General features: G+C 38.3%; 1 protein-coding gene across 1 annotated transcript; it reads left to right on the top strand.

The window, feature by feature from the left end:
* The first annotated feature begins 165 nt into the window (after positions 1-165).
* Positions 166-15,763, top strand: mnd1 (meiotic nuclear divisions 1). The gene is made up of 8 exons (XM_022738314.1): positions 166-271; positions 1,013-1,078; positions 1,507-1,564; positions 3,904-4,052; positions 6,084-6,158; positions 6,305-6,419; positions 11,800-11,844; positions 14,441-15,763. The coding sequence occupies exons 1-8, from the start codon at positions 269-271 to the stop codon at positions 14,545-14,547; spliced, it is 618 nt and encodes a 205-aa protein (XP_022594035.1). The 5' UTR covers positions 166-268; the 3' UTR covers positions 14,548-15,763.
* The last annotated feature ends 623 nt before the right edge of the window (positions 15,764-16,386 follow it).

Here is a 16,386-nt window from a genome sequence, read left to right as displayed (position 1 = left end):
ATTATGTCAGAGTTTAACGCTATGAATAAGCAAAAGTCCACTGATTTATGATGATTTTTGATATGTATTTTCTTCAAGTTAAGTTTTGAAGTTTACGAGGAGCAGTGAAGGCAATATTGATCGTCACAGCCTTCCGCGGGAAATTCAGTAATGCCCATTGTCTATCTGATATTCCTCTTGTTTGGATTATAGACATACGAAGAAGATCGCTAGTTTACATCTAAAGATTCATGTCTTTGGATGTTATTGGTATAACCAGCACAACAAAATGGTAAGTAGATGTTCACCTTTACCTGTAGTTTATGTGATGCAGCGACGCTTACGTACAGGCTAGCAAGAGTTAGCTCCTAACCAGCGGTAACGAAGGGAAGTAATGATACCGAGCTCAGACACGGGATTTATTTAACATTATACATTTTGCTAAATTGTTCCAATTTACTTGCCACTGCACCACCAACAGTATTAGCCACAAGTCAGATCGGTTTACCAACGTTAGTATCAGTCATGTACCGATTGACATCTATTTCGGACATCCAGTACTCATTAAATTCCTTAACGGGGGACCGATGGATTTACAAACGCAGTTCAGGGAGCGTGAAGGACTTAGTGAGTTATCGGGGGGAAGTGGTCGATGTCATGTGAATACAAAGCTATAAAACGCGCTTTACTCCGATAGAGTGCGGGTGGTTCATTTCCATGAACCCGCTTGTTAACTTTCTTCTTCTGTTTCCACGGCTGTTGCGTTGCTCGGTGCTGCCACTGGTGGCTGGAAGTGATACTACAACAACACTCATGCAGAAGCACAGACGTACAGTGTATAAAGCATAGAAGTCACCTGTACTGATCACTGGTCTGCATGTTAAATTCATATTTCAAAGTCCTTTGCTGTTGTTGTTGCATCCTAAATAAAAGGTGTTCGTGAGGTAGAAACCAATCTCTCATATATAATTTTATTGTCCCCAAAATGCCATTGCTTTGTCATTTAATAGTCACATTAAACTTTCTGTTACAGTCAAAGAAGAAAGGACTGAGTTTGGAGGAGAAGAGAACTCGCATGATGGAGATTTTCTTTGAATCGGTGAGTTTTCCCATGGCCACACCATGCAACACACACTACAGAAATGCAATTCAACGAGTGATTTATGAAAACTTGAAATAGATACATCTCGAAATTTTTGAAATTCTTAATATAATACTTTTTCTGAAGCTAGATTAATAAAAAATACAAAATTTAAGCCTTTACATTAGTCATAAGTCATTTGGCTAGTTAATAAGAATGAACTACGATTAAACAAACTTTTCAAGATTTCAGCATTACAACATTACAGCATTATACACACACTGGAAATTAACACACACACACACTGTTAATTTCCAAAAAAACCCAAAAAGTGCAGCTAAAACACAATACTGACACAGTTTTAGATATTTGTTAAATAGTTTCTTTTTCAATTACTATGACAAAAAATGTATTTCCTTGAACACATTTTTTCATCCTCTTTCTAGAAAGATGTTTTTCAGCTGAAAGACATTGAGAAGATCGCTCCTAAAACAAAGGGCATAAGTGAGTATTAATCAACAGTTTTATTAGAACAACATCATTAACACTGAACTGTTAAATGGTCTGTCCACATGTCCCCAGCTGCCTGTTATGTACAATCTTTTTCTTGTACATTTCCCCATCTAAAGGTTAGTAGAGACATCACTCCCTATTTTTAGAGAAGGAAACATGAATGTGGGAGCTGAGTCTCAACAGTAAGTGTGTGATTTCTCACAGAGAACAGACTCAGGTCATGAAAAGTCTGAAAAGGTCTCCTCCAAAATGGCCTTTAAAATCTTTATATAAAAAATCTTTATATGTCATATACAAAGGTCTTAAATATTTGTTTCTAGCCTTCTGTAGGCAGTAATGTTGATTTTAGCAAAAACCTTCTGGAAAATGTCTAATACCATTGTTCCAGATCAGATGTTCATTTTCTGCTGCTTTACCCACGTCCAGGTCGTGTTTAATGATGATTGATGATATTATAATATTAATTATATGATATTATTATGGGGAAGTAGTAAATTTATGGTCTTAAAGTCCTAACTTGGTGAAGCCTGCAGAAACCCTGGGAAAACCATAAAGCACTAAAATGTTTTGAGACTGATTATTCTTATATACTATATTTTCATAGACCATAGTGGTTTTGCATTTGCACTGCATGCACATTTATGACACTGATGTCATATTTCATGTTACTGCTAGACTTTTTTTATACAGTTCTTTCTACTGTCCAGTCACACTGCAGATATTTGAGAGATACTCAACAGTGAACACTTCTCTCAAGTTTATTTTTGCCTAGAGCTATTTATTGTTGCATAGTTAGTGAAGGTTAACAGAGTTACAGCAGCTTATGTCAAAGCTCACTTTGAATAAAATAACTTGTATACGCAAATGTGCGCTTTGTATTGAATTACAAGACTGTGAAATGTAAATGACAGGTTATCAACACACAGTAAGCAGTGTTGTATTTAGATTGCTACCTAAAGATTATGCAAATGTTTTAATGCAAACTATTAAAGGTAAAATTTAATCTTTCATTTAGGAGGCCAAAAGTTTTTGTTGGTTGTCCCAGATTCGGGCCACAGTCCACTATTTGCTTACCACTGTCTGCCATACAGTCTTTGTCAACAGGCATTGCAGCCTCATGCATTCTTAAAAACATTGTGTTGACAGGCTTGCAGAATTACCATGGCAACGAGGGCTAGCTGTTACCGTCTTAGCTATATTCAGTCTGTATAAGCAGAACCAGACCTATCAATAGCGATAATCTCATAGTGCAGAGCACTGCTGAAAGCCTTGGGTTTTTAAATGAGACATATTCCCTCAATGTCAACATGGAGTCTTATATTATGAGTATCGAGGGAAAATGTGTAAAAAATAAATTACAAGCTTTTAAAGTGCTCGGCCCTGCAGAGGCACAGGCCCGTGTTGTGTGTCTGGGAGAACTGAAGAGGGATTTTGTTTTAAACTGGACAAAACATTAATCTGGTGAAACTGGATCTTGGTGCTGTGATTAAAAGCACATGTCTCTGACCCCCCAACTCGGGTATAGTGTAGTTACTGAGTGATGGGGGAAGGGTGCAACAAGAGCATTGCATTGTGGGCACCTTTTCCTGCAGAAAGGGAGAAAATACAACAAAAAGGGACCAAAGGATTGATCTCAGCTAAACTGAGAAGGAGAGTGGTAATGATTACAAGCCAGAATAGTTTTAAAAGGGGCAGAAAGTTATTACAGTCACATGAACAAAACGGAGACACGTGGCTCAAAAAGACTGTTGTAGTTAAGCACATACAGAGTTTGGTCAATCCATCCAGGCTGTCTTTCCACTGTGGATCCTCATTTGTATTTTTGCTGCTGTTCAGTATCCTCACAGGACTCGGCGCAGCTCAGCCCCTCAACACAGCAGATAAGCTCTTTCACTTTCACAGCGGACCGGCTGAGCAAACGTGTGGGAGTATCACATTTCACCGCTGACACTGTTCAAGATGTTACTCCGCTCTGTTACATCCTCTCATGCAATGTTCTGTCAGAAGAGCATAAAACGGCCAGATAGGCTGCGGATGTGTAGGTTTAGTTTTCTTTCTTATATATATTTTTTTTAATCCTTATGGATAATATTGCAGCAAAATAGCAAAATGTAGCACCAAATAGAGCTTGTCCTGGTTGTACCTTCGCCATGAATCACTTGTTCACAAATCAAATCAGTAATCCAAAAATAGCATCAACTCTGCTGGTAACACAGTGTAATGATGGAAAATAAAGGACAGTTGACCTATTAATGTGGAAGGTGTTCTTTCCCCCCTCTCTCTCTCTCTCTCTCTCTCTCTCTGTTTCTCTTTCTGTTTGCTGCTTTAAGCTCCCATGTCTGTGAAGGAAGTGCTGCAGAGCCTGGTGGATGACAACATGGTGGACTGTGAGAGAGTGGGTACATCCAACTATTACTGGGCCTTCCCCAGCAAGGCCTTAAACGCTCGCAAGCACAAACTTGATGAGCTGCAGAAACAGGTGAGGCCCCTCAGTCTTAGTCAGGCATGTTTCCCTCACGTCTCAGAGTCTGCTGATGTATACAGCAAAGAGATACATGGATCTCCAGAAATAAAATCAAGTCAAATGTCTGAAGGTAGGTATTTAAACAACAATAAATAACAACACTATTATGCATAATAAGAAAATATATAATATTGTAAAAGTATATAATGTTAAATATAATATATGTGGAAGTTATGTAATGTACACAGTCGCACACTATACAGTAACAATACAATACTATGAAGTGTATATATAACAGACATTAAAGCAAATACTATGATAAAGAATATAATTTAGGAATATAAAAGCACAATAATATTGATATAGTATTTTTATGATAATATAGTGTGATGTTGCAATATAGATAATTTAATGCAATGTAAAATAAAATGGTGTTACATATATTACACATGCTGATTCCTGATTCATTCCAAAATTCATATATTCTATAAAAGGAAAACATTATTATAATTATTGTTGTTATTATTATTATTTTTTATTTATTTATTTATTTTCACTTTATAAGCTCACTGCTCACTGTAGTCTACAGTAAATGAGGTTGGCCTGTGACTAGAACAGCTCAGAGAGTGAAGAGAAAAATGGGAAGAAAACACAAATGAGCTGCTGGTTACGGTCAAGTTCCTCTAAGTAAAAACAAAACTGGATAAATTATAGACAGATTTTTTTTTTTTTTTTTTTAAATCTGATTTTCACATTTTTTACATTCAAAATAACCCATTCAAAAACATGTAACACTTGGTGGCTTTTGTGAGAGCTCTGTCATCACAGAAAGTTAAAAGGCCTGAACTTCTCGTCATCTGAGATGACCCATTTCCCGCTCCTGCTGCCTGGTAGACAGATGGTGTGAGGGTGGTGTCTCCAAACAGAACGTTCGCCACCAGATATGTAGGACAGAAGTGAACTGTTATGAAGCTGCAATCTGTCCGTCAATCTTGAAATTTGGTTGCACCACAAGCATAACAGTATACTGCATAGCCGGAAGTGAGATACCACAACCTTTATGCTAAGTGTGACTTTTTGAATGCCACCATCTATTTAAGACGGCAATGTAAATTTGTAGACTTGATGTGGTGATGTTGACGTGATGTTTGGTGGGGGTAAAATTTGCAAACAGATTACAAAATAGCACCGTCCGTTTCTGCCAGATTGATTACAAACTTGTATGTTAATGCTGATGAGTCATTAAATCTCTAACGCTCTGGTCAGCACTCATTTTTCCATTAAAAGTTTAAGAGTGTATTCATTACAGGCAAAACTTATGAGAGGTGAAACAATTACTGAGACCAATCAATACTTTCTTGCTGGGCAATGTCATGAACAGTTTTATAGAATTTAGTACTGTTTTTATGGCAGAGTACAGTGAAATCATAACAAACCCATCAGTAAATATAAAGATGCTTCTCCATTATACTCATTTTGTAAATCTGAAATAGAATCATTATTACATATTCTTTTTAACTGATGCTATTCCCATAAATTTTGATCTGACGCGTCTTCGGGAAATGAATTCATTTGTCAGTATATGTGATTTTTGTTTTTATCTGTTAAATCCAATAACAGTGTGACTGCTGACTCTAAAACTTGTGTCTACGAGGGAAATGTCACATTCATAAATCAAGAACAACTAACAATGTCTCCAATTTCAGACGCTTTTTCAACCGTTGTGGGCAGCTTTTATGCAGCTCTTGGTAATCTCCACAATCAAAAAGCACAAAAAGTGCAACATCACAAAAACATTGGGAAGGATACTTGATTTGTTTTGATAAATGTTATTTAGTTATTTATTTATTGGTATTTTTAGTTCTGTGATCTACCTTGTTATATCGTCTTGCCTGCCGTATAATTTGACTATGGAATATCTATGTGTGTGTAAGAGATGTGTCATTTCCCTTCTCTAGTTTATAAATAGTTTCCAAAAACATATTCTACTTTGAAAGCAGTTTGATGTCATATTTTTACCTGATGTGACACTTTTTTACTTTAAAGATTTCTGAAGCAAAACAGCGGAAAGTGTCTCTACAGAAACTGGTTGAAAAGGCCAAAGTAGGACGTCAAGATACAGTAAGAAGGTTTTCATGTTCTAACTCCACCTTTATATGGAAAGATCTATCTTTATTTTGACAAAGTGAATAATGTAAAATGAATGATACATGCCAGTTAGACTGATGAAATAAATCTCACAAGATGGTCTGTGTCTGTGTGTGCAGAAGGAGAGAAGCTCCCTGCTGAAGGAACTGCAGGCTCTGAGAGAGGAGCGAACTGGGCAGCAGGCCGAGTTGGAGAAGTACAGGGAATGTGACCCAGAGGTCGTTGAGGAGATGAGTGAGTACAGTCACAACCTGACTGTGTTTTCCAAAAAAAAAAAGTCACTTTTGAGCTTTAACAGCGATCAGATCACGTCCAATCACTGACCAGAGAAATCCGGCCCACTGTGAAAGGCCACACAGTCCGTTAAATGACCAAATGTTTGAGGCCATGTGAGAAAGGCGTCGATTTAAATCTGTGGTCATTTTTTTATGTCATGGCGTTGGCTGAAATTGTATTACATCTATTTTATCACAAGCTTTAGCAGAGTGATATTTTGCAGGGCCAGTGTGCTGATTGCGTGACATTATAAAGTGGTTTATTATTATATATATGTATTATTATTATTATTACAAGCCAGGTGATAATTCTTAAAAATCATTGGACAGCAAGCTTTTAGTTAGTGTATTTAGTCACTGTAGCCAAAGGTTTCAGTAGCTTTTGTGCTCATGGAGGCAGATGGTGCTGTTTTGCAACTAGGGAGGATCTCTTGTTAAAATGAGGGACTGAGTTGGGCAAAATCCAAGGAAACAGAAGCACTTGAGGAGCTTCTGGTTGAGTAAAACTACCATGAAGTGCTTTCACACCGGGTAATAAACACAAAGCTCTGCATTATAAGCGGGGTTATTTCAGTGTAGCCTCCCATAAACTGGCAAATATTGCTGTGGTAAAATAAAACCTTGGTGCACTTGGCAGACGTTAACATTTTTCACCTTTTTGTTTAAGCTGTTCAGTGCTTTAATCACTTCAACACAGAGATAGGTACATTAATGGCAACAGCACCCAGAAAATCCATCAATAAGCAGTTCTGCAGTGAACTTGGCCGCCAATCAAAAGCACCTACTCATAGTGCTAAAAAGAAAACATAAGCAGGACGTGGCAGAACATATTTTACATCTCCAGTTTCCCTTTTCACGCATTTCACTGAACACTATCTTGGATGTTCAGGCGGCTCTGAATAAGGTGTGAATGCATCTAAATGCATTGAAGACATACCTGGATCCAACTGCTTAAAGCCACAATATGGTGCTGGAAATCTAGCTAGCACTAGCATGAGACTCAAAAGCACCCCCTAGTCACTCCACTCCCCCACACTCCTCCCACTCCTCCCTCTCCCTGCTGCCCAGTCCTTCGCCTACATACACGTTACGTATGCCGTCTCAGTCGATGCAGGCATCGTCCAGCAGCTTATACTAGCTGGAAGCCTCGATGCGAGAGGAGTAGTGGACCAGAAGCGCGTTCATGTACTGACTGACAGCCGTGAGCTCCCACCCGTGATGTTGACCCTCTTTGATTGGTTAGAAGGGTTGGGCTTGCTCAAAAACTTTTAATGGGGAAGACGTCTGCACTGTTGCCAGACTGTTCAATGAGTCTGCGTCAGAGAAGATATGGTTTGAAGCATATTTCAACCAAAAATAGTAGAAAAAAAGTTCCATACAGAAGCTTTAGGTTAAGTTCAATGGTGACCGGGGGACGTAGACAGTATTGACCACCCAGTACACCTTCATATATACTAATGAAGACATGCTTGCATTACTGCCTGGTCAATAACATGTAGAATAAACAATCCTCTCAAAGACAATTGGATGCAGTTTATCTTCCTCTGTCAAAGAACTCAGGACAAGGTATTGTGGTGCAGGTACCAGCCACAGCAGAACTCTTTTCTAATTGTACTGCTGAGAGCAAGCATGCTTTTTGGTGGTTGGGTAGCAGAGTCACAGTTTCTCACGGTTAATATCAAATGTGAGGAAGGAAGTGAGAACATATGACAAGTGAGAACATATGACAAGTGGTCACTCGACATCCAGAAGTGTTCTTATGTCAGCTTTAAGCTGTCAGATTCAACCACAAACTTACGAGTTTATAAGACAGTAGGTGTGAAGAGTAGGAGCCTTGCTGCTAAAACGGACTCTGTTCTGGTTTCAGTTTTAATTGCTGTCTAAAATGAACCTTGTGACCTCTGACCTCTCAGCTCAGAGAGATCAGGTTAAAAGCTTTGAAAACAAAGAAAGGGCCGCTAGGTATGAGTCATTTACTGGCTGTCGCACACCTCTTTTATGGTATGGCTACACAATGCACACAGCTATTAGTGGTATTACAAAAATGCTACATTGCTTTGTGTTCATGTTACAGGTGACCTGTGGTAAAAAGGGTGGTATGTTACTTTAAGTACACACGTAACATGTGTGGTGTCATAAAAATATCTGGCCTGTTTACCTGCACGTTCAAGTGTTAGACCAGACATGCATTTAGTCTGCACACAGCCCTGCTGGTTTTTTCCACTCAACAATGACACTGTTGTCTTGTCCACTGACTGTCACTCATCGTGTTTGTAGTTCAAATTAAGCATTTTGATGTTTGATGAAATTGTTTGAAATTTCTAAAAAGGCTTTCTTAACTTAGATTCAAATATAAATTGAATGTGACAGACACAGTAAATGTAGAGGGGATACTGTAGCTTGACATTGATAGTTTTTAGTACAGGCTGAATATTTGAGATAGTAGATAATACAGTAAAGTTTGCATTAGTAGCTTTGTGACACAACAAGTTCAATTTGAAAATTCCTGCTGGAGTCCAAACTCCAACCCCAGGAAAGCCCAGTTTTTTTTTTTAAAGCTGTCTAAAAAAATGGCAAAATAACAAATGTAAATAGAGTAAAAACATTTAAGTAGAATAAAGTGAAAGTATTAAACGTCAGACTGCGCTGATCATATGATCTTGTTTGAAAGGGAAACTTGGATATTGTTTATATTTATACTCAGGGGCAGTGGTTTGTGTTGATCTGGTGAAAGTAAACGGCCTGACTCTTTCTAGATCAGGCTCTTCTCACTGAAAGCTGAGGCCATGGTAAAACTTTCAGTCCTTTGCGCAGTGAATGTTCGGCCTCATCTTGTACTTGTATTGTGTGCGTTGAAAGTTATGTGATGTAATACAGATCATGAATACACATGAGGCACCCAAATTAGAAAGATGAGGTAGTTAATGAGAGAAAGGAGAAGCTTTCTCTTACTTTCAGTCTCTGGTGCTTTGTTTTCACATTCATCACCGTCTCCACTTGCCTGCAGGTCTCATTTTCTTCTCTTTGAACTACATTACTACACACACACACACACACACACACACACACACACACACATACAGCTGTGTTACAGATAACCATCTTGAATTGTATGCTGAGAGCTTTGTGCAGCTATGCAGAGAGTGTATGACCCTATGTTATGTCTACTGGGGGGTTTAGACTGAACTTGCAGAATGGGCTCAGACCTGATCATGCTTACGTTCATGCAGATGTGACACCGAGAACGTCTTAAAAGCTGAGACACTGCTGCAACAACATTATTACACCCACTTGAGCAATTTACACATTTTATTTTAAGGGTTTTCATGTTTGACTTTGTGAGAAAATGATGAAAATTACTCAACCAATCTCAATAAAGTTAACACACTTTTAGTTTTGCTTTCTAAAAGCTGTTCCAGTCAATACTAAAGGGTCTGTCAAGCATCAAAAATTGGCTAACCCTAGTTTGACTGACTTCCTCTACCTCTGTTCTCATTAAACCAAACCCACACCACTCTTTATTTTAAACTAATTATTGTGTAGTGGGTTTCTTTTAGATGTCACCAGCCCTGAGAATCTTTGACAGTGGTTGCCACACCCCCAAAGTACAATTTAAAAACACAGCCATGCTCACTGTGAGTGGACAGACAGCCTTTTGATTTGATTGGATTTGTCAGGTAAAAATGTTGCTGTGACAGTAGTTGTTGCTACGCCCATAAGTTGCTGTGGTTACAGGTGAGGTTAAAAACATGGGAAGGGTAAAAGGCACCTCAAAGAAACCCGAGCTATGTGCATGGCGAGTATGACAGTATGTGAGTTAAGAGTTGGACATGTATTCAGACATTTACAACCATGTTAAGGGAAAACCAAAAAGTCTGCAGGTGTATTAATATTTTTTTGGAATTATTTATAACTTTTGGAAAACTTGTTTTTGATCATCTTTCCTCTCCTCTTTCTTTTCCATTTGTTATGAATGGATTATAGGGAACCACCATGCCCTACTCTGTGGCATCATTTATCATTGGATGTGTACTTTACTATCTTGTGTGTGGTATTTATTGTCTTGTTTTTTATTTTATTTTATATGACGTTGTTTCAATCAGCATTTAGTATGCCTTTTTAACATTTGGCCAGACGCAACACATACATTTTCATTGGGTCACTCAGACTCTTTTAAACTTTCTTCTTTCTGTTGATTTTCCTGCCAAATAAACTGATAAAATTAATAAAAACAAATTGAGCAGGTAAGCAAATCAACAGTCAGAGCTCAGTCTGCCTCGACAGCTGCTAGGTCTGTTTGGTGGTTGAGACGTTTGCTTGTACCGCTGAGGTGTGTTTCTCTTGCCGTCCAAATTCTCAGCCATAAATTCTCAGTCTCTCCCATTTAGAGCTCATGTTTATTTTTGTGGATATCAACTTTTGATTTAACTGAGGCATTTTTAGTATATGCTGATGTAACCATAGAGATGGTGTGGAGAAAGTTTATGCCACCAGCTGTGACAACTATACCAGATATTTTGGCTGGGTTTTTTTTTTTTCAGCGGCCGGAGCCCAGTCCCACCAGTACAGCAGCCAAATCAGTGTCTGTGGATAGTGGTCATGGAATCAATAAATTTTTAAATACTGCTAAAAGTTAAAGACATTATTCCAGGTGCCTAGCAGCTTAATGATGTTACCTGCTGTTGTTTAGGACTCCGTTTTATAGATCACCAGATATATCACTCAGAAATAGAGAGCTGTTCAGTTGGAGCACATTATTCCGCTCCAGGTTTCTAGATGGGCTCTTTCCAGCTGCAGCAGAAGTGGATGCTAAACTGTCCACTTTAATTTATTAGTATACTACTTTTTCATACAGTGTGGCCGCTGCTATCCAGACGTCACATCACTGACCCAACGTATGTTTTCTGTCTTGTGTTCAGTGATTTGTTGCAGAAAGCATTTTCTGCTCTGAGAACGATGCACATCAAACATTTATATGTTCAGCCTGTTTTAAAAACACATAGCATGTTAGTCTCTAACATGTCTCTCTCTCATAAATATAGGTTACCAACGAAGCAAAGCTTACTTAGTAAATGGATCATGCTGTAATGATGTTCTGTTTCTATCACCTGTAATATCACACTTTTCTTTTTACATTGAAATTAAGGGTAACTCATCATTTTAGCGGTAATCTCATCTTTACCTTTTCATCACAGAGATATGATGATACTTGTTTCGAGCAATAATCCAAAACTGGCTGAAGGGAATGATGTTACATTGGCCTGATAAAATGAAAGAAACACACATTGCAGACATCGTGTACGATGCACGTATTGATTGTAAAAAATTTTGTTTTGCAGGAAAGTCAAATGTTGTAGCAAAAGAAGCTGCTTCCAGGTGGACAGGTAGGTCATCTTATCTTTTAAAAACACACACATGTAATAAGTCTGGAATCATCATGAGTTAGATAATTGACACCTATTCTTGATTGATGATTAACAATTGAAGTCATTTTCCATCTTATGCTTCCAGCTTCTTAATTATGAGAATTTGCAGGTTTTCCTTGTCTTATGTTTTCTGACATTTTATAGACCAAATGATTGGTTGATTAATCGCAGCAATATTCAGGCAGATAATTGATATTGAAAATAATCATCATTAGTCAGGATGTAACTTAAACTATGAATTTACATTATCAATTAATCTGCAAATAATTTTCCAGAATGAGTAATTAATTGTTTGCTCTGTAAAATGTCAGTAAATAGTGAAACATGCGAATAACCCAATGTGATGTTTTCTGATTGTTTGTTTTTATTCAACCAACAGTCTGAAACCCGAAGATACTATTATTATTATTATTATTATTATTATTATTATTATTTGTAGCTGTGTCCCAATTCAGGGGCCACATCCTTCGGAGGCTGCATTTGAAAACCGATTATATCACAGCAGTGCCAATAGGTTCTCCTATTGTAATGAAAACATTTTAAAAAGTTATGTGTTGTCAAAGTTGCTAGGCAACAGAATAGGTGCTTTGTGACGCTACGGTAAGGGCGGGTACAGCTGGGGAAGAAAAAGCAGAAATCCTCTGAAGGATGCTGAATTAGGACACAGATAATGAATCAAAACAGCTGATTAATTTTCTGTCAACAGTGTTGTTCGACATAACAGTTATTGCAGAAAGGCGCCTCTGAATATTCAGGATAACTTGTGACTGACTGTGATGACTGTGACTGCTTATTCCAGTGATTGCTCTTTAAAGCGCTCACAATACAGTGCGAGCTGTAATGGCACTTTGTGTCCAGCATGTTGCCTCCTGGTAGTCAGCGCTTTGTGTGTGCATTCGTTGACCTGAGTGGTAACCTTGGAGACAGCTGACCTTTGGGGATAATGGCACCCAGTCAGGCCTGTGGTGTTTTGACTCTTCAGGTAACATTTTCTGCAGCTGGTCAACACAGGCATGTCAGTCATGTTTTAGTTGGCACATTTTCACATAGAATTATACTAATTTTAAGAAACTATGAGTCATTGCTGCCGCTTCCATGACTTGTACTTCCCTCATGTGTGGTGGACACTACTAAACAAGCACTTTAGGTCAGCATTGAGCAAAAAAAAACGTTTCCTCACAGCACTGTCTGCATCAGCTCGGCTCTTTCCTGTGTTTCACCGTGATGCCCAGTATATCGTGCTCACCAGTTGCATGAATGACCAAAATCAACACAACAGTCGGTCATATTTTCCATGGAAACATTGGAAGGTCACTTTTTCTTGGAGGCAGTGGACGAGGTGGCTCCATCTCTGTGTGCCCTTTTTTATACACAAAACATACATGCACTGCTGCTGTTGATATGTAGCTGGCGTTATTTCAGTGCACCAGTCAAGACACTGGTCTCATCTAGCAGGTCACAACAGACCCCTACAGGCAAACAGCAATCCTGCTTAATGTGCTGGATTGCCTGTGGCTGCATCTTGTTCTGCTCGAGACTTTCCTTTTCAAAAAATTATGCTTTAACCTGCAGCCTCGTCACACCGAGACACACCCACATAAAAACACACACTCGCACACAAGCCTTGACACATCTGATCACATGCACTTTAACTGCAGATTTTCATATCAACATTGGAGTAGTTATTTTGCAAGACTTTGGAGAAAGGCATTCCTGATAGCATGATTCAGAGTTTATTGACTTTAGCTCGTGATAAGACAGGTATTACTCTACAGGAAGCTGTTTTATGTACTCTTTAGATGGGTGACGCATTCCACAGCTTTCCCTCAATTCAAAGAAACTCATTATAGACCATAAAATAACCTGCATTAGATTGATTACTATTATCTAGACTACTTAGGTTACCAAGTCGGTTTGTAAATGCACTACACTCATATTAACTGAATATTTATGCGTTTTGGTACACAAAACTGTATTCTCACATTAGACTATCAAGATAAATTCACCACTATAAATCATCAGATTCAAGAATTATTTTATTGTAAATCACCAGCTTTGATAACATTTTATACTACAACACATATACAATAGAGAGCCTCCGACCACCTCTCAGTTAGGAGCGTTGCTAGACGCCCCACACACAAATCTACCGGAAAAATATATGGTATCAGATCTGCAGTAAGCACGATTTATTTGCAAAATACTGGTGCACTCATGCCATTATTCTTTATCACAAAGTGGAATTTTAGCAGAGAGTGGCCCACCCTTGTTAAGACCATTGTTGACACACATCAGATTCGCCCTAATTGCCTAAATTATTTCCGGATGTTATCGATGGTCACTGGTGGCAAATGTTCTCAGGTGCTGAGGAAGTTTTGTCTATCATCAAATCTTCAGCCAAAATAATTCAACTCTCACCAAAACAGCAGCGATGCACATGGTTTGTTCTTGGACTCGAACGTCATCCTTGAGTCACAGAATATTCTCGTAATCCCAGACTGTTTATACTTTATAACACTATAACACTTTTGATTTCTTTTTTTTTTCATTTCAGATAATGTTTTTGCGATCAAGTCATGGACAAAGAAGAAGTTTGCCTTTGATGACAGTCGCATTAACAAAGCCTTTGGGATCCCCGAGGACTTTGACTACATGGACTGATTGCAATTCTTTCTACCATAGCTCACGGACACAGTAAGGGAAAAGTATGAGTTTTAGGCCTCAGTTTGTAGCCTCCATACCTGGTTTCCGCATTTCTTGTTCTGCTGGGTGCATTAGAATGAAAATAATTGCACCAAGGTTCATATCAAACACTGGGGGAGGGCTTTGAATAAGGACGAACATCAGTGATTTTGCGGCAACAGATGGACTTTATCAGCAGATATGTTGCTTTGGTGCAACCAGAGAAGAGACTGAACCGGCCATTAGCGGCTGAGAGGGGTGAGGGGGGCTCTGTGATGAACACAGCGTAGCAGCCAGATATTTCGGACACCTGTTTGCATGAAAACTGAGAACTCCAAGTTGATGATGGAAAGGAATCAACACTGAACACATCTGTGTCGCCAGTGATCTAATTTATATGGTTTAAACAGATGGTTTGGAATGAAATCCTTGTGCGTTTTTTCCTCTATGTCCCCCTTTTGTTTGTATTTTTCTTGGGGAGAAAGAGGAAAAAATGCAGTTTAGCAATGGTTTGTTCTGTTCACTCATTAAAAGGTGCACTGGGACTGACAGGAGAATTAAATTACAGAGGGTATGTTTAGGATATGTTTTGTGTGTGCTGTAAGTGCTGTAAATATTTAAAGCACATTTACTTTTGTACAGAACCTCTCGTGTTGCAAATAAAATGTCCCTGTGAGTTTTACAAGCCAATTTCAGCAGTTGTGTTCTTTCCAAAACTTGGTGTGCAGTGTACAATTGCATTTACACCAGACCTTCAATCTTTTGTATTTGCAGTTCTTTAGAAATAACCACATTGCAAAGTCTGTCACAAAAGCATTTGTTTCGGAGCTGTACACTCACTTTCTGTATGAACAGAAAGGGAACGTTGTTGCCCTGACATATCTAGAATAACTATGCCCCAGCTTTTTTTTTTTTTTTTCCTCCTCCTTTTCTGTCAAACCAGATGCAAAACAGGTACTTGTGTGTTCTGTGTTTACTCAGTGACCTACTTGTCATGACCAGTGTCTGGGTTTGTCGATTTAAATTTCAAATGTGCTCTGTGCCTGTCTTCTCTTGCATCAGTTTAGTCTTCTTTCCAGTAGATGAATGATAAGCAAGCATATTGTTAGTTTCTGCTGATTTATTGTTTTTTTTTTTTATTTGTAATGTTTCTTAATGCCATTTATTTTCATCTGAGAATCATTTAACATGTTTGTATTAAGAGACAAATTGTATATTAAAGATGTGTATCCTTGCAAACATGCTGTAGCCTGCTGATTAAAAGTTTCATATTTTTAATGTAAAAGTTCTGTTATTTATACCGATAAATATAATCTGCTACTAAACAATGCGCAGTAGCAAATGTAGTCGTAAGTGTTCTTCCGTGTTGTATATTTCTTGTAACACTAATCCCCCTGTTAGAAATGCACTGGTAACAGTTCTAAAGCTAGCTTGTAGTTTCTGTTTGGTGGAGCTGACACACCTTTTTTTAAGAGTAACCTGAGTGTACGTTCATGTGCGTACCTGCCCAACCTGTCCTAATATGATTCATGAGTCAGAGATGACAAATGCCAGAGCTTCCCAACCGGACTGTGAATAGTTTTACTTCGCTGTCACTCACTAACTTACAGACTACTATTGCAGCTTCTTAGGTTAAATCTGCCTCGTGTCCTCATTAAGGTCAATAATGCAGTAATTATGCTGACTAAAGACTTTCACTTAACCTCAATTATAGACTCACAGAAGAGCATAAGATTATATAACACCAGACTGAGGTGTAAATAGATTTTATTGCATGTAGTTTTACTCAGTGTCCATATCAGATATAATGCACAATAG

Source organism: Seriola dumerili, unplaced genomic scaffold, assembly GCF_002260705.1.
Source record: "Seriola dumerili isolate Sdu_G_001 unplaced genomic scaffold, Sdu_1.0 BDQW01000035.1, whole genome shotgun sequence".
Lineage (NCBI taxonomy): Eukaryota > Metazoa > Chordata > Actinopteri > Carangiformes > Carangidae > Seriola > Seriola dumerili.
This window is presented reverse-complemented; position numbering and strand designations above follow the sequence as displayed.

Bases quoted from the DNA above. Each gene is read 5' to 3' on its own strand.
- mnd1 (XM_022738314.1), top strand. The intron at 4,053-6,083 runs GTGAGGCCCCTC...TTTACTTTAAAG, and splicing joins TTGATGAGCTGCAGAAACAG to ATTTCTGAAGCAAAACAGCG. The intron at 6,159-6,304 runs GTAAGAAGGTTT...CTGTGTGTGCAG, and splicing joins AAGTAGGACGTCAAGATACA to AAGGAGAGAAGCTCCCTGCT.